The 25,318-nt window shown below is 35.7% G+C and overlaps 1 protein-coding gene across 1 annotated transcript; it reads right to left on the bottom strand.

Moving 5' to 3' along the window:
* Positions 1-696: 696 nt before the first annotated feature.
* LOC145139896 (uncharacterized) lies at positions 697-24,547 on the bottom strand. Its single transcript, XM_079073565.1, has 2 exons — positions 24,214-24,547; positions 697-815 (listed from the first exon to the last, which is right to left on the bottom strand). The coding sequence occupies exons 1-2, from the start codon at positions 24,545-24,547 to the stop codon at positions 697-699; spliced, it is 453 nt and encodes a 150-aa protein (XP_078929691.1).
* Between the last annotated feature and the right edge of the window lie 771 nt (positions 24,548-25,318).

The following is a 25,318-nucleotide window of genomic DNA, read 5'->3' on the forward strand; positions in this document are numbered from 1 at the left end:
ATGGTACTACAAACTCTAACCAAGGAGACAGTTAGGGACGCTCAAGGGAATGTTTCTACAAGGATTTCACAAATGGAAAACCCAAACCTTTCAATGGGAGTGGAGGTGTCATCACTCTAATGCAATGGTTCGAGAAGACTGAATCAGTCTTTGAAATCTGTGTGTGCCCCGAAGCTAGTAAAGTCAAATTTGCAGCTTGCACTTTCTATGACAGGGCCCTTAGCTGGTGGAACGGCCATGTCAAGTCATTGAACCTCCCAGTGGCTAATTCAATGAGCTGGGAGGACTTGAAGATCTTAATGCTGGAAGAATATTGCCTAAGAGGCGAAGTACATAAATTGGAACAAGAACTATGGAACCTCAAAATGACCGGCTCCGACATCACATCTTATACTACCAGGTTCAGCGATCTGGCCATACTATGTCCCTGGATGGTCACCCCGGAGAGTAAAAAGGTGGAGAAATACATCTGGGGACTATCCCCCCAGATTCAAGGGAACGTGTTAGCTTCAAAACCGATTACTTTTGACAGTGCCAAACACTTGGCACAAAGATTCATAGACCATAGGGCTAGCCAGGGCACTGTGGCGGCCACCCCCGAGCAAGCTAAAGGGGGAACAACAAAAGAAAGTTTTGGGAAAAAAAGAAGAACCAACCGGCACAGGACCCCGCCAAGAAACAACAAAGTGTGGTTGTTCACACTGCCACTACCCATGCCGCTCCAGCACCATTAAGAAATATGCCGGAAACCTCCCCAAATGCAACAAGTGCAAATTTCTCCACACAGGCGCTTGTCGATAAATACACTGCAACAACTGCAACAGAAAGGGCCATACAACCCATTTTTGTAAAGCGCCAGCCCAACAAAACAACCTGGGCACCTATGTCGGGGAAAGCCGAACCTACTACGACTGTGGAGAGACCGGGCATTTCAAAAGAGATTGCCCAAAGGCAAGAAACACCAATGTTGGTGGAGTGGGAAGAGTCTTGGCCATAGGACACTGAGAAGAAATTGAAGACCCCACGGTGGTTACCGATATGTTTCTCGTCAATAACACTTATGCATGCATAATGTTCGATGGTGGAGCGGAGAGGAGTTTCGTAAGCCAACAATTTAAGCACATAATCAATCAAAAACCTCAATCGATCAACGAAACATTCACAGTAGAAATGGAAAACGGTAAAATGGAAAGCACTAAAGATATGTACATAGGATGCACACTAAATCTAAACGAACACTCTTTCTAGATCGATTTAATGCCGATCACAATAAGAAGTTTCGATGTCATCATTGGCATGGATTGGTTAAGCCTTTACCATGCCGACATCTTGTGTTATGAAAGGACCGTTAGCCTTAATCTGCCAAGAGGCAAAACTCTCGTCATTTATGGCGACAAACCCAGTACAACTTTACAGATCATCTCTTACGTCAAGGCTCAAAAGTATCTCCACAAGGAATACCACACCTTCCTAGCCCACGTAGTGAATAAGAAACAAGAACTGAAAGACATCAAAGACATCCCGGAGGTCTGTAATTTCCCTGATATATTCCCAGAAGATCTTCCAGGAGTACCACCCCTGCGACAAGTCGAATTCTGAATCGACCTAATTCTTGGAGCCACCCCAGTAGCCAAAGCCCCATATCGCTTAGCACCAGCCGAAATGCAGGAATTATCTAGTCAACTAAATGAACTACTGAAAAAAGGATTTATCCGACCAAGCTTCTCACCTTGGGGAGCACTGGTCCTGTTCGTTAAGAAGAAAGACAGATCGTTTCGTATGTGAATTGACTACCGTGAGTTGAACAAACTTACTATCAAAAACCGATATCCTCTACCTCGAATCGATGACCTATTCGACCAACTCCAGGGAGCGTGCTACTTCTCAAAAATCGATCTGATGTCGGGTTACCACCAATTGCGTGTCCAATAGGAGGATGTTCCCAAGACGGCATTTCAGACTCGCTACGGTCACTACGAGTTCGTGGTGATGCCCTTTGGGTTGACGAATGTGCCAGCTGTGTTCATGGACCTGATGAATCGGGTATGCCGACCTTACTAGATAAATTTGTCACATTATTCATCGATGACATATTGATCTATTCAAGAAGTAAGGAAGAGCACAGTCAACATCTACGACAAATCCTAGAGACATTGAGGACAGAGAAACTATATGCCAAGTTTTCCAAATGTGAATTTTGGATCCGAGAGGTGGACTTCTTGGGTCATGTGGTCAACAAAGAGAGAATACATGTGGATCCCTCCAAAATCAAGGCAATCAGGAACTGGAAGGCACCAAGAACACCGACGGAGACCTTCAACTGGGATGAAAACAAGAAGCTGCTTTCCATACATTGAAACAAGCCCTATGCAACGCCTTGATCTTGTCTCTTCCTGAAGGAACCGCTGACTTTGTGGTCTATTACGACGCTTCGAATCAGGGTCTTGGGTGTGTGCTCATGCAACGGGTAAAAGTCATTGCATATGCATCGAGGCAACTTAAGACTCACGAAGTTAACTACACCACGCATAACCTTGAATTGGGGGCCATGGTGTTTGCTTTGAAAATCTGAAGACACTATCTATATGGCACGAAGTGCCCGATCTTCACGGACCATAAAAGCCTCCAGCACATCTTTGATCAAAAGGAACTAAACATAAGGCAGTGACGATGGGTGGAGCTACTAAATGATTACGAATGTGAAATTCGTTATCACCCAGGCAAAGCCAATGTAGTAGCGAATGCCCTCAGCCGAAAGGAATACTCAGGCCGTCGAGTAAATTCGTTGACTATAACTACCCATTCACACCTATCCACTCAGATGAAAGAGGATCAGCTGGAAGCCTTGAAACCTGAAAATGTCTCGGAATAATCCTTGAGAGGAATGGAGAAAAATATGGGGGTCAAGGGGGATGGAGCTCGTTATCTCATGGATCGGATCTGGACACCAAAGTTCGAAGGATTCAGAGATGTTGTCATGAACAAGGCTCACAAGACTCGATACTCCGTTCATCCTAGTTCAGATAAGATGTATCTGGATCTCAAGAATCTTTATTGGTGGCAAAACATGAAATCCGAAATCGCTACCTACGTGGGCAAGTGCCTGACTTGCACCAAGGTCAAGGTAGAATACCAAAAGCCCTCGGGTTTACTACAACAACCAGAGATACCCGAGTGGAAGTGGGAGCAGATAACCATGGAATTAATCACCAAATTACCCAAGACGAAAAGTGGACTCGACACCATCTGGGTGATTGTTGACAGGTTAACCAAATCCGCGCACTTCCTACCAATAAAAGAGACGGAAAAAATGGAGAACTGAACAGAACATACATTAAATAAATTGTGCGACTGCATGGAGTACGGCCTACCACCCACAAACCGACGGGAATAGTGAAAGAACTATCCAAACATTAGAGGATACGTTGATAGCTTGCATCATAGACTTTGGTAAAGCTTTGGATGCCCATTTACCCCTTGTCTAATTCTCATACAATAATAGCTATCACACTAGCATCGGAGTTGCTCCATTCGAAGCCCTCTATGGCCGCAAGTGCATATCACCTCTGTGTTGGGCTGAAGTGGGTGACACGCAACTGGAAAAGGAGCAAGTTCCGGACATCACTCTCATTGGCCCCAAGATCATAAGGGAGACAACGGAGAATATCGTTCAAATTCGCAAACGGCTGAAAGCATCTTGGGACCGGTAAAAGAGCTATGTAGATAAAAGATGCAAACCCTTGGAATTCCAGGTGGGTGATCGCGTTCTATTAAAGGTCTCACCCTGGAAGGGGATGATACGCTTTGGAAAGTGTGGGAAGCTGAATCCAAGATACATTGGACCTTTTGAAATCGTTGCTAGAATCGGCTCGGTAGCTTACAAACTCCAACTACCACAGGAACTTAGTAATATACACCCCACCTTCCATGTGTCTAATCTAAAGAAATGTTTTTCCAAAGAGACTCTTGTAATCCCACTCGATGAAATCGAAGTAAACAAGAGCTATGGACCGAGAAATCAAGAGAACAAAGCAAAGCCGGATACCCATCGTGAAGGTCCGTTGGAATGCTAAACGAGGACCCGGATTCACTTGGGAACGCGAAGACCAAATGAAACAAAAATACCCACATCTCTTCCCCAACCCTTGAAGTCCCACTCAAAATTCTAATTTCGGGAGGAAATTCCTTCTAACGGGGGATGATGTGACAACCGTCAAATTTTTGAATCAAACGAAGTCAACTAGTACTATGATGTTAGGGTTTACTTTATATTTCCCAATGTACAACTTACAATATTAATACAAAGTATCACTCAGAAAGTTCAAACTGTGTATCCTTGGGATTAAAGAACACTCGTAACACAACGTAGTAGAACTCATAATCCTAACACTACGGGGAAAAACCATACGAAAAGTTATGAACACCATCTCTCTAAACTCTCTATCTCTCCCAAATCTCTCTCTGTATCTCAAATCTCTCTCAAATCTCGCTACAAATCTCTATCTCAAAATCTCTCCCAAATCTCTTTCAACTTTTCCCATAAACACCAACATCATTCCATCGCTTCCTTTGTTGAAAACAGCTCAAAACAGGAGTAGAAAACCCAAAAGATCAAGCCCATTTCACTAGAGGCTTGACTCCGGAACCCTTAGTTGACTTCGGGCCTTCTAAGGAACTGGACAAATTCGTATCTCGGACTGTTGGGTTTTGATATGAAATAAAAGTTTGTTTTTTCACAAAAAAACCGGCAACGGAAGACTTTAAAAATAGCGAGTTTATTTTTAGTTCTTAACAAAACTGAACCATCATGGATCCATTTATAGAGGTTAGAATGAAATAAAACCAACCATAGGATTTTTTAGAGATAACCTTTGAAGCCTTTGAACCCACTTGGTTTTGGGGTGTTGATGAAGATAACGAAAGATCAAGGTGTATGATCTTCTCTACAAGTATCCACCATCAAGAGTAAGGCACCATGAAATGCTAGTTTCCTTCTTGTATGACTTTGATCGTCAAGCCTTAAGTGCTTAAACAATTAAGCACTAAAGGGAGACACAAAGTGACACCAAAATGCAAGCACCATCTTCAAAAGATGGAGAGAGAGAGGTCTCTCTTGGTGCTCACGGTTTTGGGAGAGAAAATGGTGAAGAAGATGAACAAAATAACTAGCCAAAAATGAACCCCCAAGACTCTTCTTATATACGCCATGTAAAGAAAACACCTTTTGATTATAATACTTTAAAGTATTATAAAGCAAAAAGTCAAAGGGGACAAGGCATGGATTACAATATTCTAAAGTATTATAAAGCATAAAGTAACAAGGGACAAGTGTGGGAATGAAGACAATAATTGTCTCCAATTCTTTTAACCATAGTAGAGTAAGTTCTTAACTTATCTATTGTTAACCAAAAGGTCCAAAACTTTGTACATGACTTATTATATGATATCATGTCATATAATAACTAGTTTGTTCTTTCTTTCATTATAATTTTCATAAAACAATAATTATTCTCTAATTAAATACAAGAGTTGAATTATTTATTAATATCAAATACTTAATAAATATTCAATAAGCGTCAACTTGATAAAGGTGTGACCCTATAGGATCATATACTATTAGCAATATCACTCAATAATGATTATTGGGCATATAGATTCAACAATATCCCACTTGCACAAGATTCATTAAAGACTGATATATACAGTAGCTGACATCTAGCAACGGGCTACTGCCCCTAACAGCATATGAAGGGTGACATCTCATCAACAGTCAATTCCAAGAGCTCTAAGCTGCAATTGTTAATAAAGGTGTGGTATCTATTATTCCTTTGTCTCAGACATCATGTCGAATATGAGATATGGATCGCGAGCAATCTCATTTAGTGTTAAACTTTAACTAAGGCCTTAGATGTCATGCTCTCAACGAATAAGAGGGACAAATCCCATCTTGACTACATATGCCTATCAATGCAGTTCATGTCATACCAACGATGGCCTTTATGACTGCCTTTTATGAAACAACGTTGAACCATGTCTAAGCACAACAATCCTTACACTTCAAGTCCCAAATATGCATCTCAGGTCTAAGAATACAAAGATCATCTAGACTACATACGCCTATCAATGCAGTTCATGTCATACCCAACGATGCCCTTTATGACTACCCCTTTACGGAACAACGTTGAACCATGTCTAAGCACAGCAATCCCTACACCTCAAGTCCCAAATATATATCTCATGTCTAAGATTAAAAGATACAACCTTGATCAAAACATCACTCTTGACTACGATCCATAAAGTGGTTTTGATACGGGTCAATTACAATACTTATTCTCCCAATCGAGTACCTATGAAGTTGGTAGCAGCTCTTTGCCATTCTCATCTCCATCAGAATCCACCAATCCACTCATATTAGTCTTACCTCATAGATGCTCCCACAACTATGAACGACAATGGACATTTAGAATAACCTAGTTATTCAAGGATTTAAACATGCTAATAAAGAACACAACAATTATTTAATGAAAGACTCATATCCAATATATCATTCATTACAATATATGTTGCTTTATTGTTGCAATATACAAATACTAAATCTCAATCAAATACATTTACTTGTATCAACAATGCTCTATAGCACCAGCTTGACTTTCATGCTTTAGCTAATGAAGCAACTTTGTTAAGTAGATTAGACAAACTTGATTTGTGTAAACTTTGCGAATACAATCATTTTTAGTTTTATATATAACTCATATATAAAGAAAAACTATTGATAATAAATTAGATACGTGGGATTACTCATAGTCATAATGAACTATACATTAAGCATCTTTATACGTGGTTCTCCAAACCACGAGGTACTCTAACTATGATGTGTAACTATAATTAAAATATACATGGAACTACTATCCATGTAACTATCTATTCGTTCATAATGAGGACACGCCTGATTATGACTGAGAGTTATCTTAATCTATTTGAAAATTTAGCACATGTGTAACAACTTTAAACATAACTTTCTTTCAAATACTCTATAGACTAGGAATATTTCTCTAGTTCTCGCAAGTACTTTGGAATGTTCCTATAAGTCACACAATGACTTGTTCTCGGGTTATACTAGTATCATTCGACATGCTCTAAGCATATGACTTATTTGGCCTTTATGCATAATCATGAAATATATGATTTCTCTAATTGTAGCAGCATATGGAATACAATCATGTTATCTAGTTCAAAAACATTTGCACTAAGATTTTGCTCAAAATCATGTCATGTGGTTTTTGACAAGATATCTCTCTCAGAGTCCTTTATCTTAAGCTCCTTTAAGATCCTTGACAATTAATGCAATTTTACTTAATCCTTTAAGTTGCCATGATCTATCTATATAGATCCTTATTCCACGAATTATTATGCCGAGTACATATAACATTAGGACTGTTACTGTGCTCCTACTAGCTTTGTAGAAAACACAAGAATCATCTTGATTCATAATTAAATCACACTATGTAATTAACTTATAAGAAAGAAGATTCTTACTTTGAGATGTTAGCTTAAATCTTGGAAAGATTTTCATTCATGTATGTTTTCTCCCTTGAAAACTCACTTACTCTTTATAGTCAAACTATATCGAGGAAGATTAATCAATCCCATGTTTGATAATCATACATGAATGCATCCCTATGTGTTTTATTAGTTGCTGATCAAGCATTGAGCAGATTCAACAACAGTTGAAAACTTGCCAGTTCCAAACTATGATGCATTTAGCTTATGGATCTTTAGCTCTTAAATCTCCAAATTGCTCCCACTTAGAAAAAGCACTTTCTAATCACTTGTCTTATGGAATGACAATGAGTGGTATTAGTAGAATCTTCATCCTAAACAATCATTTAGGATATTCTACATAAATGCAGTTAGTAAATACTAGAATGGTTAAGCTTATTGTCTAACATGAGCTCAATTACTCCATATCTTTTAGATAAGGATAAACCATTTCATCCTCAGTCTAATATAAGTATCTAATCCACTTGTTTGGTTGGAAATATATATATTCAATATATATTTGTTGCAGTGAGCATAATTCCAAAATTTTGTAAAGTAATTAGTTCTTTTAAAACATAATATAATAGACTGCAAGGTCTATTTTTATCCTCTTCAAAACTTGTACTATTGACATTCAGGTAGTGGCTAGGCGAACCTATCCTACTAGAATTCGAAGGCTACCTCGAATATCAAAAGATAGATTCAAGTGACCAGGTGATCCTGTGCCACAAGAAACATACTAATGACAAGTGAGTGTCTTAGTCGGAATGAGTTGTGAATCAATTCCACAACTCCTAAGATGTTCCAAGAAGACTTGGTTTACAAAAACTCATGTTCTTTATCACAACGAAAGGTCAATGATGGTTTCATTAAGTCGTATTTCAATCTTCACTATGAAACAATTTGAGCAAATCAAAGGTTTCAACAATAACGAATAAAATTCATTAGTGAAATTGAATAAACATCTATCACCAAATTTATTCATGGATTGAAAAAGATTACATACATAACTTATGTATAACTCTTTGTCAAGACTTTTGTTCTTTAACTACTAATAGATAAAGACACTTGTGAATCATCTTCCCATATAAATAGGATTCACATATATCAAATGAATCAAGCTCATTTGCCTTCAAAAATTCCATCCTTTTGAAGTTGGTATATGTATTTCTTATTTACATTGTCATGATGATTATGACATAGATAAGTTCCAATAAAATATCATTTGATTATATAGGTGTTATGATCAGAACTATTAATTTAATAAAAGATTATAGATCTACTTCATAAATAACATTATGAGAAAATATTATTTAACACATAATACATCGTTTCAGAACATGAATGTGAACATCCATTAAACGATAAGTAAATATAAATTTATTCATAAATTACAACTGTTACATGTCTCTATAAGGATATGTACAATACATTTATTGTTTAAATAAAAGACTATAACAACACTTGTTATATCTTCAACACGAAATACCATTCGTTTGTAATCAGTTGATTATTTCTTCCAATCATCAACACATAATATCAATTATTAGTGTCACATGAAGTATTACATACTCAAGTAAATGATGGAAAAATAAATAGTTCTATCATATAGATGTATGAAGTCTTGTCCAAGTTAGACTTCTGAGCAATTCCTATTTTAGTGTCTAGTTTCTTCCACAATAGAAACAATACTAATCATTCAGTCATTTCTTGATTTTTGGGTTTATGCTATATTTCCCTTAACTGAACTATAAGTCTATATGAGTGCACAGTCTCTTAGACTTCCTCTTGTTCAATGCTTGAACAAACATGAAACTATTTCTAGTTTTCTGATTGAATATCTGCTTTACTTGATGAGACATCTGATATGTTTCATAATTATCCAAGACTTTCTGCAAGTCATGGTTAATTTCTTCAGTATGATGTGAGACACACCATCATCATCACAATAATACTTCCATCAAAGTATCATGATCAAACTAACTGGTTGCAGAGGTTATTCAAGTATGAGATCTTTCAGTATATATAATTTCTATCTATCTTAAAGGTAGAACCTTAAGATATTATACCAGTTACAGAAATTATAACCATCAAATGTTACTATCTCTTGAAACTCAACAAGAGTGAGGTTTTGCAGGGCGTAAAATTATTAACAGTTATCAACAGAATTTAACAAAGTTTCATTTAGTATTTTCAATATTTAGTCTTTAAAAATTAATACCTTATATTTATTCTTAAAACATTATTTTATTAAAGTCTAGGATCCAAGTAACGAAATAAGTAAATGGTTAGGCGACATTCATCCCATAAACTTAATCAAACTCGGTAGGTGCGATTACCAATTGCATGCGATATGTAACTCCCAGATTATAGGATCCTAAACAACTATTGTTTAGCTTGGCATGTTTATCCCATATATGCCTCAAAACTCTTCTGCTTAGGCGACCTTTATCACATAATAAATTGATCAAATCATCCATTTAAAAAACATGTGAGTTCTATTCCACAAACGGTTAGGTGACCTTTTTCCCACAAGCAAATACGAAAACACCTTGACTATTTTTGACAACCCAAATGAATATGGTGACCCAAAAATACATATGAACTGCACAAAAATCCCAAGTGAATATTAAATGGATTGCATAGATTTGAAGTTTTGTAAATAAGGGTTTATATATGTTTTACAATTATAGTTTATAAAAACATGGTCTCATGAATATTGCATGCATCCAACAATTCATGTACCCTTTTGTAAAATTCATATCACTTGTTATAAGGTTCTCAAGGTGCCAAATAAAACTTCATTTTATTTCCATTAACCGCGATCAATTATAAGCTAAAATCTGGTATTTTAAAGTGTAGTCGTAGATCGGTTTTAAGAACCGGTAACAGTCTTAATAAAACTATATTTTATACTTAAGACTTGGAGTGTTGTATGAGTTATAAAATCACTATTTTAAATCTCTTTTTATCAATCAAAAACTTATGACTCCATGAATTTATAGAATAAACTCATTTTATTTTATAAACTCAATTTTATGCATCTTATGATAAAAGTCATATTTTGATAAACCAAAATTTGGGTGATGATACTTATGTTTTATATCTCATTTAGCATGCATAAAACATAATATCAACATGTTGCGTTATGTTTAAAACACCAATATCATATTTTAAGTTTCGATGCAAAAATAATCACTATTTTTATTATTTGTCGTTATAACGCTATAAACCGATTTTAGTCCTTTTAATAAAAACTCCTTACTTATTATAAAGACATGGAGTTTATATAAAGTTTAAACATCTTTTAAACCATTTCAAATATTTTAAAGTTGGGTATTTATAAGTTTTACAATAAAACTATTTTCAACAAAAATTGAGTTTTAACCGGTAAACTGGTAACCGGTAACCGGTAAAACGTTTTTATAAATATTCATTTATAAACATCTTATGTTATCTTTTAAATATTTTTTACTTAAACTCCAAGTGATATTATCTTATGAAAAAATGTTATTTGACATGTAAAAACTAGTTTCATACATAAAACATAACATACATTTAACATAAAATAAACATCACAAGCATGCATTATAATGTGTATGAACCAAGCACAACACAAATGTCCAAACGGCTTGTTTATACACAACAACATATCAAATATTACAACAAACAACTCTTTGTTTTTTCTAATGCAACTTTTATATAACTAAAATGCATGAAAAATGGTTATATATGAATAAACAATTTCAACCAAGAATTTGCCAAAGAAGACAAATATGGATTTTTCTTAACCAAAAGAAATCCACACTTGTTTTCCAAAAACCAAAGATTATCAAACATAAAAAATCATTCTAACATATAAAAGATGGCTCTGATACCACTGTTGGGTTTTGATACGAAATAAAAGTTTGTTTTTCACAAAAACCGGCAACGGAAAATTTTAAAAATAACGAGTTTATTTTTAGTTCATAACAAAACCGAACCATCATGGATCCATTTATAGAGGTTAGAATGAAATAAAACCAACCATAGGATGTTTTAGAGATAACCTTTGAAGCCTTTGAACCCACTTGGTTTTGGGGTGTTGATGAAGATAACGAAAGATCAAAGTGTATGATCTTCTCTACTAGTATCCGCCATCAAGAGTAAGGCACCATGAAATGCTAGTTTCCTTCTTGTATGACTTTGATCTTCAAGCCTTAAGTGCTTAAACAATTAAGCACTAAAGGGAGACACAAAGTGAACACCAAAATTCAAGCACCATGTTCAAAAGATGGAGAGAGAGGTCTTTATTGGTGCTCACGGTTTTGGGAAAGAAAAGGGAAAAGAATATGAACAAAAAAACTAGCCAAAATGAACCCCTAAGACTCTTCTTATATACACTATGTAAAGAAAACACCTTTTGATTATAATACTCTAAAGTATTATAAAGCAAAAAAGTCAAAGGGGACAAGACATGGATTATCATATTCTAAAGTATTATAAAGCATAAAGTAACAAGGGACAAGTGTGGGAATGAAGACAAAAATTGTCTCCAACTCTTTTAACCATGGTAGATAAGTTCTTAACTTATATATGGTTAACCAAAAGGTCCAAAACTTTGTACATGACTTATTATATGATACCATATCATATAATCACTAGTTTGTTCTTTCTTTCATTATTATTTTCATAAAACAATAATTATTCTCTAATTAAATATAATAGTTGAATTATTTATTAATATCAACTACTTACTAAATATTCAATAAGTGTCAACTTGATAAAGGTGTGACCCTATAGGATCATATATTATTAGCAATATCACTCAATAATGATTCTTGGGCATATAGATTCAACAATCTCCCTTCTACTTCGGAACCCTCTCACTCCGGGAGATTTCACTCCGGGAGATTTCACTCCGGAACTTTTCGCATCGGACATGCTCGCTCCGAAATCTTCTGATGATCCGGATACTCTCGCATTCCGAAGGCCTCGTAATCTCAGAAGACCAAGCCGATTCCGGACCTGCTCACTCCACACCTCGACTCCGGAACATGAAGGAAGACTTCGGAATTGGTTGGATGACTCCGGAACTTGAAGATTAGCTTTGGAATTCACCATTTGACTCCGGAAATGGCTGTTTGACTCCGGACCCTCTCAAATCCGAACCCCACTCCGGATTTTTGACCATTTCGGACCTTTTTGTCATTTTAAGAGATTTTGACGTCGGGAATTCCCTCAAACTCGTATTTTTCATAACTTAGACTCTCTAAACTCCTATTTTATGCCAAATTTGAAGGGTTAGAACACATTTTCTTAATAAAATATCTAAGATTATATTATAAAGAAATCACCCACTTGGCCACTTGAGTAGCCACTTGATTGGAGATTTACCTTCCCAAAGTAAATGTCACTTCTTATTACATCACCTTATCTCATTTTCTTCATATATAAACATGATTTGGGTCATTTTCAATCCTCACTTCCAGTAAACGAAAATTCTTCACTTTTACTCTCAATATCAAAACCCATTTTTCCTTTCAATACTCATGTTCGAATCCTCCAGGAGACTTTTCTCTTGCCTTCAACATTTGTTATTTGAACATAAGGTAAGATCATCTAATCTAGTGTTATTACTAATACATTTCTAGATTAGTCCAAATAATCACACATTATTATGTGTTAAAAGTATTTGGATACGGCTACCGTTACGCATTCTAAACTCGAAGATTATCGTTTCTATCTCGTTATCTATCCGCGATCATCACATAAGGTGAGTTCATACCCCTACACTTTTCAATGATTTTTCTATATTTTAGGGGGGGATACAAGTATAACACAAGGAAATTTGTGTTCAAATACAAACCATTATTTTTGTTTTCTTACATTTTATGTATCTTTTACGTAAAGATATCAAATATACGAAACGACATTACTACCAAAATTATAAACGTTTACATTCAAAGTTGTCAAAATACAAAGGCGTTAATTTTATTGCCACATACATTTTAAACTATAATAGGTATAGTTTGGGGATCATTGACGTTATTTTACCCTTTCGGGATTTAGAAATAATTATATAGAAGTATAATTATTTTCATACTCTACAAACACTATGAGAGGGTAATACTTACATTTACAACACAAAGGAGTTTTCATTTCATTCGACGTAAACATGTTAATGAATAAATTTGTGAGACGTTCGGCTTCACGATAATTTTAAAGTACTGCATTGAAGTCCTGTAATTGTAACCATAATCTCTTGTAGGGAGAGCGTGATAGTTGTGTATAGATCTATACGGGACTGACAATCCCACACCTAAAGTGTTAGCTACAGTTAGACCGGCAGGTCTGGGGTGACAAATGTCATAACATTTCCGACGCCTGAAGAATGACGTTACATGCCGACTGGATCATAACATGGTTATAATAACTCACATGGGGTATTAACAATACATACGGTTTACAGGGATTAACAAACACATAAAAATGAGTTTTATTTATATATAACTACAATATACTATTACAAGTACATGAGCATTCATACATTTTCAGGTCTTAGGGTAGCTAAGACTACAATACATTTTACAAGAAAATATTGGATTTTCTGGAAATCACACTCCATCATTTTTACATGGAAAAACGGCATATTTCTCAAACAAAACTCTTATGAACTCACCAACTTAATTGTTGACACTCTTTTCAAAATTACTTGTATTCTCAGGGAATCATTGAACAGGTAACCAACCACTTTTGAGGACAGGACGCTAAGGCCTTAGTTCAAAACTCATTTTGTCATCATATTGTAGTTTATTGGGAAACATGTAACACTATCAACAATGTAACCTTTTAAATTATATCTATGATGGTTGTGTTTTCTTTCTTCATTATTATACTCGTTGTTATGATACTATACATGACGTCATCCGCCACCGGACGTTTCCGTCGTTCCGGTTTGGTGGTGTGACAAACACTTCCCAAGCTAAGGCTTGACTACTTGCAAAGTTGGAACACTGTTTCCTATAAGAAGTATGTCATCAACATACAAAACCAGTAAAGTCACTATACCCCCACTAGCTTTGACATATACATAGGACTCATCTTCGCTCTTAGAGAACCTAAACTCTTTGACTTTCTCATGGAAGCAAAGAATTCAGCTGCGAGATGCTTGTTTCAATCCATAAATGGATTTTTCAAGCTTACACACTATCATGAAACTTGGCATGTACAAGGCTATCTGGATGACTCATGTAGATGTACTCAAATAACTTCCCGTTAAGGAAAGCGATTTTTACATCCATCTGCCAGATTTCATAATCATGAAAAGTAGATATAGCAAGCATAATCCTGATATACTTTATCTTAGCTACTGGTGAAAAGGTCTCAGCAAAGATAGTCCCTTAGGTTTGAGGACAACTCGCTGTAACCAGCCTGGCTTTGAAAGTGTGTACTTTCCCATCCATGTCGGTCTTCTTCTTGAAGATCCTTTTTCACCCGACTGTCTTACGACCAGGTACATGATCAACCAAGTTCCACACTTGATTATCATACATGGACTGAATCTCACTCTCCATTGCCTCCTTCCATCTAGCAGCCTCAGGGCCTGCCATTGCTTCCTTGTAGTTAGTAGGTTCGTCCAAATTTACCAGTTTTGTGTTTGATCACTAATAAACGTATCACCATCTGATCTAATATGAAAACCATAGGATGTGGGTGGCATGCTAATACTACCAGAAAGACGAACGAATAATGTGTTGTCAACTGGCTCAACTAGAATTTCTTCCTCAAGTTGAGTGCTATTGTTTTCAGAGGTTCCTTCATTGGATGACTCTTGAATTTCTTCAAGATCAATATCACTCCCACTATCCTATTTGAATATGATCTCTCTCTTGAAAAAGACTCCATTCGAGTTACAAAGACAATTTCTCACTGGGTCTGTAGAACAATTATCCAAAGGAATTTTATGGGTAGCCAATGAAATAACACTTCTCGGATTTGGGTTCGAGTTTTTCATGAGTCTCTTGTCTTACGAGTGCCTCAAAACCCCAAACCTTGATATGTGCGAGCAAGAGAGCCTTCCCTGTTCACATTTCATGAGGTGTTTTGACAAACATCTTTTTTGGAACAAGATTCAAGATATAGGCGGTTTTCTCTAAGGCATACCCCCAGAAGTAAATACGAAGATAAGCATGACTCGTTATGGAACGAACTATATCTATTAAAGTTTGATTACGCCTCTCAGCCACACCATTAAGTTGCAACGTTCTGGGAGGAGTTAATTGTGAAACAATTCCACATTCCTTGAGATAGTCATCAAACTCGATACTCAGATACTCACCACCTCTATTAGATCTAAGCATCTTTATCTTCATGCCCAATTGATTCTCGACTTCTCGCTTAAACTCTTTGAACTTTTCAAAGGTTTCCGATTTATGTTTGGTCAAGTAGATATAACCATATCTGTTATAATCATTTGTAAACGTCACATAATATCTATTAGCATCTCTTGTGGGGGATCTGAATGGGCCACGTACATCCGTATGGATGAGTTACAATAACCCTTCACCTCTTTCACATGTTCTAGTGAAAGGCGATTTTGTCATCTTACCCAAGAGACAAGACTCGCATTCATCATTTGTCCTAAGATCAAATGATACCAACACTCCATCCTTTTGGAGTTGGGTGATGTATTTCTTGTTTATGTGCCCAAGACGTCAAAGCCACACACATGGTTTGTCCACACCATTGGACGAATCAATGTGAAACATATTATTGCCTAAGTTATCAACACAAGTCACAGTTTCATACACTCTATTACAAGGTAAAGCTTTAAACATAAAAACACCATTTTTGAAAGCATAAATTGAACCAATATCATTATAAAAAAAATATTTAAAACGTTGTTTGAACAATGCATGGAATGAAATAATGTTTTGTGCCATTTATGATGAGTAGCAACAATTTAATTAGTCAATCCTAACATCACTACTCAGCACAAGCTCATAAGTCTGAATCTTGGTGACATGTGAAGATCGCTTATTCCCCATGATCAGATTGAGCTTCCCATGCTCCATGTCCTCACTTTTACTTAGTCCCTTAAAATCAGAACAAATTGTTGGATTAATGTCTAAGTCCATAACTATAATTGGTAAGACTTGACCCGACCCGACATGGTCCATTTGGGTTGCATGGCATCATGCATTTGGATAGACTATAATGAGAGAAATAACACTTAAGGTTGGTTAATATATTATAAGTTCTAATATATTGATAAGGTTATTTAATTAGTATTGATCAAGAATTAATTTGGAATTAATTAAGTGATCAAAAGGACACTAATTAAATATATGGGTTGATTGTGTAAATCATTCATTCTTATATATGTGGGCTTGTGATCCAAGATTCCTTATGTTGGACTAAGTCCATGGGGTGACGCATGGATACTCCATGGAGGTTAAAATCCATGGAGCATAAGGAATGGGTAAAGTTATGAGTTACATGGTGTAACCCTAATAGCCACCATATAAAAGAATCCCATGGCTCAAGAAATCGTGCACTAATGTGTGAGTGTGAGGGCTAGACGATTTCAAGGAGTGTTCAAGTTTCTCTCAAGTTATTCCAAGTGTATTTGGTGTTGTGTGAACCATTTGAGGTGTCACACTTGGGGCACTAGGCACTCAAGCTTCATGAAGACATTCTACATCAAAGAGGTATGTATTCTATCTTGTTATATTTATTATTTTATATGCTAGATTAGGATAATACCTTCGATGTTCATAATTGTATATATAATAGAGAAAACATAGATCCAAGGTATTTAGGGTTGCATGTACACTTAGGAGTGTTAGAATGCTCATAACCCAACAGTGGTATCAGAGCCTAGGCTTGTTTTCTTGTTATACTTGCAAAAGTAGCTGAAAAATCGAGTTGGATGCATATATTCGATTGTTTTGGCTGGAATTGGACTAGGAACATTACCCTAAGATGTTTTTGGACTTATAAACTTGTTTTTGATGTGGTAATGTTCATGCTAATCCAATTTCTAAGATAATTGTCATAGTTTCAAGATTTGTATTAGTTTGTATGTTCATGCTAATTTCTTGAAGATTGATGATTTGAATTATCTTGTTCTTATGAGGTTCTTAGATTAATAGAAAAGTTGTGTGAAATAGTTGTTTTCAATCCATTTTAATCTAAGAGTTGATTCCAAAGTGTGTTTTTTGTAACTTGTCCTCAAGTTATATGAAAAGTCATATTTAAGAATCATAAAACTCATAAAAGTTGGCAAAGGTTACAAAATGAAGAGTCTAGGTCTAATTAAATGGTTTTATGATTCCATAACTTGTCCTCAAGTTATGGAGGTTCAAGAGTCTCTTCATTAAATTAAAAAAAAAAGTGTAACCTTAATTAGTTCCATAAGTTACAATAAAAAAAAGTTATTTTTTTTATTAATTAGTTTAAAGTCTTCCATAACTTGTCCTCAAGTTATGGAACTTGAAGAGTTTTTTTTTTTTTTTTTTTTTTTAATTAAAACTACTTTAAACTCATAAGTTATGGAATTAATTAGTTTTGAATAGTTTCAAAACTTGCCATCAAGTTTTGGAATTTGAAAAGTTTTCACTTATGAATACTTTAATTCCAAGTTAGCCCTTAGAATTTTAAAAGTTAAAATTCAACCCTTATACTTTATAATATTATAAGTTAATAATATTTATATATATATGTATAAGAGTAAAGTCAGTCTTACCGTTAGTAGGCCTCATTCACGAAGCCGGTCTATAAGGGGGTATAAGGTTACTGCCTATAAAATGACAGTTTAATGGGTGTCCACTCTCACCCACCGCTTCCTTGACTGGTGGAGGGTCGTTAGCCGAACGGGTAGGACAAGGACTATAATTCTCCTTTCATTAAAAGTATTAATGATAAATACTAAGTAACTAAACTCTTATTAATTCCCAATCTTAGTTACTTAGGAAAATGTGAATTTGGTGCTAACCCATGAAATTACACTTTGCACTTTGCTTAAGTCGTTAGTGGAGCGTGTGTGGTTAACCGGCACACTAACCTGGACTTAACAAGGTAGGCAAAGGGTAACTTAATATTTATCATAGTATCGGTGGAGCGTGTGTGGTTAACCGGCACACTGATTAAGGGGTAAATATTAAGGGTACCAAGTATATTTGCATGGTTATTCACACCTTGTTTTGTGATCCTCGGCATCCCAGTCACAAAACCTGAAGGGCACACTCGAGATTGAAACATGCCTTTGAACAGTTCAATGAATCTCAAAGATCTAGGACTTTCAAATCCAATTAAAACCTAATAAATTATTTCCTTTTTCATGGTGGAAATTGGTGAATCGTCATTCACCTACCTTCAAATATTTTATAGCTTGGATTACGACATCCCTCTTCTAAGTTATAAAATAGTTTGTTGGGTCCTAGCCTTAATATTTCATATTGGGTGTCATATTAAGGACTTTAAATCAACTATCTTGAATATCTCCCAAAAAGATGTCTGGTCTAGACATTTATGATCTTCCCAAATCTCTTGAAACAAGCTTTCCTAAATGAAGATGATGTCCCATGGATATCATACTTATTTCACCTCCTCCAATTATTCTCCCTAACCCACAAGTTCCTAAAAAGTTTAAGGTCACTCAATCCCTATTGGCAAGGCAAGGTCTAGGTGTGATCACATCTTGGAGATGTAGTCACATATTGACAAGCCGGGAGAGTTGGGTGTCAAAGTCTTGAGAAAGTTGGTGGCTCAACTACTTTCTAAGTCACATAGTGAGTTCTTTTGGGAATCCTATGAAACAGACTAAGACAAGACCCTTAATGATCTTATCTATTTGCTAAGATCAACTTCCTAAAACGCTATGGACATTGACAATGATGACGTTGGATATCCAGTAAAGCTCTCTCTTCCTAATGGAAAGGGATCAGCCATAGTCAACTCGGTTGACCCAATGGTAAAGAGAGAGGCGAAGTCTGAGATAGTCCCATTATCAAGGGTCCATAGGTAACTATTGCCAAAGGAAGGGGCATTGGTTACGAAGCTGCCAAATTTACCTAAGGATGTTAAAGTCAATAAGTTTGGCTCTACTTCAGGTAAAGTCCATTGTCTAACTCTATTAAGTACATGCTGATTCTGATCGCGAAGATGGATTTCAATCGCATGGTTCGGTGATCAGAATTTTGGGCTATTACTTAAGAGTTATGATATTTCTATTGCTTAGGAATAGATAACAACAAGGTTTTCATATGGATTGTAAGGATAAGTTTTTCCGCAAAGTTTTAAAATAAAAGAAAAAGGTTTTGATTTTATTTATTTTAAGTATCCTTACAATGGCATTTGTGAAAAGTTGTTGCTTATAAGATTCCATTGATAGCAATATTGGAAAAATGGATTTGATTCTTTCGATTGTGGTAGTGTCTAATATTACCAAATAAGGAAAGATTCTCATCACCCAAGGTTTAATTGGACCGAAACTTGGAATCATGCAAGTTGTATAGTATGATGAATGAGAACTTTCAGCTTGGAAAATTAAGACTAATTCCTTGTGTGAATAAGGAAAGGACTAAGGGATCGAGTACACATTCTTGTGCACTGGTCAAGTCCACCACAAAAGATCAAGAAGACTATTCGTCATGATTTACTTAAGTTCAGTAAATATGGTTATACTTACAAGTTTAAGTATAAGTCTGTAGCATTGGAGAAGTTTCAATGTGAGACAGAACGAATAAGAAAATCAAAGTATGGCAGAAAGATAAAAGTTTCTCAAATCTGAAAAGATGGGAGAGTACTTTAGTATCATGTTTATGATCATCTTAATGATTAAGATACCATATCACAATTGGTCCTCTAAAGTCATCTTAGTGCATTCTTATGACTAAGAAGAGGAGTCATGAATTGTTGAAATGGTTAAATCAAAAAGATGAGTCATACTTCGTTCCAAAACAATTCTTAGAGTCATACTCCAAGATTGTAACTTGAGTGACATATCTTAAAGAGGGTTTGTTAACACTAGTCAAATGTAAGAGTAAAAGGTTATCTACTCTTGTACATTTGAAATTGGTAAGTTGTGATGTTTTGGATAAAACAGAGACCAACTTAGGCCAATTGTGTAAAGTGTTAGTCTTGATAAAGAATCCGCACTATCTCTTGAATATTTGACAAGGGAGTCTTATATGTCAAGAGGACAGTGGGAGTCTTAAAGCTCTTGAAAGTTTCAAGACTTAATCAAGAATAAAACCTAAAGTCCTTCACTAGCACACGACTTGAGGTTTATAACCTATCGTGTTGAAATTTTTGTGCCTATTCAAGTTGGCTTTGCATAGGAGTTCTGAGAGTTCTCAATTGGTTGCACAACTACTTGGAAGCAATGGCAGGCACCTGAGCTGCCAAATGGCAAGAATTTAAGATTGCACAAGTTTAATCAATATGAGTTTGGATTTGTCACTAACCTTGTCTTGTGATTATGGTTTTGACAAATTCACATGGATAAGAACACATACACTATTAAATCTAAGTGTCATAAGGTTTCTCTCCGATTCATGAAAATGATGGTGAGGAAACACTTTCACTAAGTAGATTTTAGCTAGATAGCAATTGTGATATTTGCATTCTTAAAGTCGTTAGTGGAGCGTGTGTGGTTTACCGGCACACTAACATGGACTTGTGAGAAGTGGAAAAGGTCTAAACAATTGAGACTATGATTACGGCATCCCTTTTCATAGTTCTAAAATTGTTTAGACACACATGTGAGCTATCTAAGAGAGGTGTATGATTTTGATAAAGTTTTATCAAAACAATCTAGTATCAGAAATCTGAACTTTGGTAAGAAAGTCAGCTGATTTCTGAGTACATGTCAAAGCTAGTGGGAGCATAAGTGTTATGCTAATAATCATCATGTTAGTGGGAGCATGATAATTATGACAAAGGTTGCAAGTTAGCAATGTTAATTATAGAAAACAAAAGTTTCAATTCGTGAGGTTGCAGGGGTTGAAAAAGTTGTTTTGCTATAATTAAGGGAGAGGAAATTATACTTCATTTCAATTCTAAAAGCTTAGATTGAGATTTTAATCGTATTTAATCTAGGATATATATATGAATTTCATGTTGGAATGGCTCAACATAAGGAAATTCTATATATGGGTCCATTATTTGCGTTCTAAAATTCGATTATGATTACGGCATCCCTTTTCATAATCTGAATTTTGAGAACTTGGCAAATTGAAATGGAAATATTATAACAAAAGACTGGTTTAGTCTTTATGTGAGACATCATGAATCGTGTCCCATATGCTTCAGATATAGGATCGATTACATGTGCTATATTCATCCTTTCTAAAATTTTCCAAATGCCTGGGGCATTATGAAGGGAAAAGGTCTAGAATTGGATATGACTAAAATGATTAAGCAATTGTCGAGGACAATCTAAGGTTTACCAAAGATTGGTTGCTCAAGGACAGTTGGAAGTATAATTTTAATTCTGGAAGGACCATATTGACATAATCTGTAAGGAGGCAACTCTTGTTCAGAAGTGATAGTCAAAATGGAATATGGAAATGTTTCAAAGTTAGAAATTATTCAATCTGTGTAAGATTAGGAAACTTAATGAAAGAAGGATGTTTCCAAGGAGCTGATCTCCTTTGGAATGCTCTGTAATGATTGTTGTCAAGTCTTTCTGACTTCGTGCATAATCATTAAGAGTATCAATGCATATAAGCTTAGAATCTAACAGATTTCAGTAAATGGCATGAATTTGGAATTCTTGCATTTGCAGTAAGGATTTGGGACTGTGAAAAGAGGATCATTGGAGTGATGTTCAATTGATCTATTTTACAAAGTAAAGATCATAGACAAACATAGTATGCATACTTGGTGTATGGCATGACTAGTGTTTAGAAAACATAGTGTACATGCTTGGAGCATGGGACAACTTTTGTTTTAAATTCAAGTATAAAGTTGATAAAACCGAAACAATGAATAATGAGTAATCAGTATGGTGATAAATAAAAGTGTTTATTTATATTCATAGGGTTTGATACCATATTTGATTCATTTATTCTTGTGTTTCACTTTGCATGTTTTGACTTCCAGAATAACTAAGTCGCTCTTCCTGAATGATTAAGTTATTCAAACCATCCACAGTCGGTCATATGTTGGAAGTAGATATGAATCAAGACTGTCATGGGTTGGTTTGTAGAGGTCCAAGTTGGTGGACAAAGTGGTGCTACAACACTCATGAGTGCTCATAAGTTCTGAGTATTGGATTCAACCCGCGCTCATTTGAATCACTTCATGGATTTTATCACTAGTGATCATGAGACGATAATATCTTATATTCTTCAAACCTAGAGATATGAGTTGTTACTATGAGTTGGTTATACATTGATTGCACGAAAACGCATTGGTAACTCGATGTTATAAAACGTGCCTTTGTGTATGATTCAACAAGTAGTAGAACAAGCCATATGAGTCGAAGTTTATCCATTCATTTTACCTTCGGGATAAAAGCGATATCTGTGGGCCCCTCGATGATTTAAAGATGATACATGTGAGTGCTTGGCCAAGCCAGGACTGATTTGATTTGTTCAATCAGTCAGTCATCATGAATCGGAAATCGGGAAACAACAAATGGACAGAGAGAATGATTGATAATCCATGTCTCAGTCCATATGATATCTAGAATGGAGGAATATATGATCCCTTATCTAATGGACAAGTCATTGACAAAGGTCAGAGTTCATCGACAAGGTCAGAGTTCGACAGAAGCTTTTGAGAGCTACGATTGCTGATCGGTTCCTGAAGTCATACGCAATAATAGTTTTAGACTTATCCAAGTAGGAGACTGTTGGATTAATGTCTAAGTCCATAACTATAATTGGTAAGACTTGACCCGACCCGGCATGGTCCATTTGGGTTGCATGGCATCATGCATTTGGATAGACTATAATGAGAGAAATAACACTTAAGGTTGGTTAATATATTATAAGTTCTAATATATTAATAAGGTTATTTAATTAGTATTGATCAAGAATTAATTTGGAATTAATTAAGTGATCAAAAGGAGACTAATTAAATATATGGGTTGATTGTGTAAATCATTCATTCTTATATATGTGGGCTTGTGATCCAAGATTCCTTATGTTGGACTAAGTCCATGGGGTGACCCATGGATACTCCATGGAGGTTAAAATCCATGGAGCATAAGGAATGGGTAAAGTTATGAGTTACATGGTGTAACCCTAATAGCCACCATATAAAAGAATCCCATGGCTCAAGAAATCATGCACTAATGTGTGAGTGTGAGGGCTAGACGATTTCAAGGAGTATTCAAGTTTCTCTCAAGTTATTCCAAGTGTATTTGGTGTTGTGTGAACCATTTGAGGTGTCACACTTGGGGCACTAGGAACTCAAGCTTCATGAAGACATTCTACATCAAAGAGGTATGTATTCTATCTTGTTATATTTATTATTTTGTATGCTAGATTAGGATAATACCTTGGATGTTCATAATTGTATGTATAATAGAGAAAACATAGATCCAAGGTATTTAGGGTTGCATGTACACTTAGGAGTGTTAGAATGCTCATAACCCAACACAAATGTGGTAGCCACATCCAGTATCAAGGACCCATGAATGAGAAAGTTGTGTGTTATTGACTTGGATAGTGTAAATACCTATCGAGGACGCCTTGATCTTTCCTTCCTTCAAGTCATGCAAGTATTTTGGGCAATTTCTTCTCCAATGAGGCTTTTCGCCACAGTGGAAGCACGTGGCCTTTTTTGGATCATTGATTTCAAGAACATCAAAGTTGAGCTTCGTCTTGGACCCACTACTATATCTTCCAGCATGGGCCTTCCCTTTCCTGGTGGATTGGGAAGGAGACTTCCTCTTTTTCCCTTTTCCATATCCAATGGCTATGACAGGAGCATTTGTTGCAGTAGGAGCATGATACTTCTTCATCCCCGACTCAACTATTTGCAACAAATTATGGAGTTGGGTCAATGCCATCTTCGTGTTGTTCAAATGATAAGTAAAGACAAAATGATCATAACTAGGAGGCAAGGAATTTAGGACCATTTCGATGGCCAAATCCTTATCAAATGATACATTGAGCCTCTGGAGTTGCTCCACGTACCTTTGTATTTTCTGTACGTGAGCACAGACCGATTCTACTTCCTTGATCTTGCATGCCATAAGAGATTTGACCACTTCATAGCGCTCTTGTCTGACCTTCTTGTAGAATTTTCCAGCAAGGTCAAGACTTATATCATATGGCTAGTAGTCCTCATAGAACTTGGGAAAGTCAGGTGCCATAGTGGCCACCATAATGCAAGCGACCTTCGTGGCGTCATCAGAATGTTTGTTGTAGGAGGCAATTTCCATAGGAGTAGCTGTGGAATATTCGATTTCAATAAGAGGCTTATCGAGGACATATTCTTTTCCCTCGTATCGAAGATTCTGTTGGATTAGATGTCTAAGCCCATAACCATTATTGGTATGTACTCGACCCGAGAGTAGCATGGTCAATTTGGATTGCACTTCACCGAAACAATTTTTATGGATAATCTTTTGAGAATAGTATGTTTATGATTTATTAATATATTATAAGTTATAATATATTAATATGAAATCATATTATTTAATTAGTATTGATCAAGAATTAATTTGGAATTAATTTAGTGGTCAAAAGGAACTAATTAAATATGGACTCTTATATATATATATATATATATATATATATATATATATATATATATATATATATATATATATATATAT

Source organism: Lactuca virosa, chromosome 9, assembly GCF_052849685.1.
Source record: "Lactuca virosa cultivar CGN04683 chromosome 9, Lactuca_virosa_CGN04683_v6, whole genome shotgun sequence".
Classification (NCBI taxonomy): domain Eukaryota; kingdom Viridiplantae; phylum Streptophyta; class Magnoliopsida; order Asterales; family Asteraceae; genus Lactuca; species Lactuca virosa.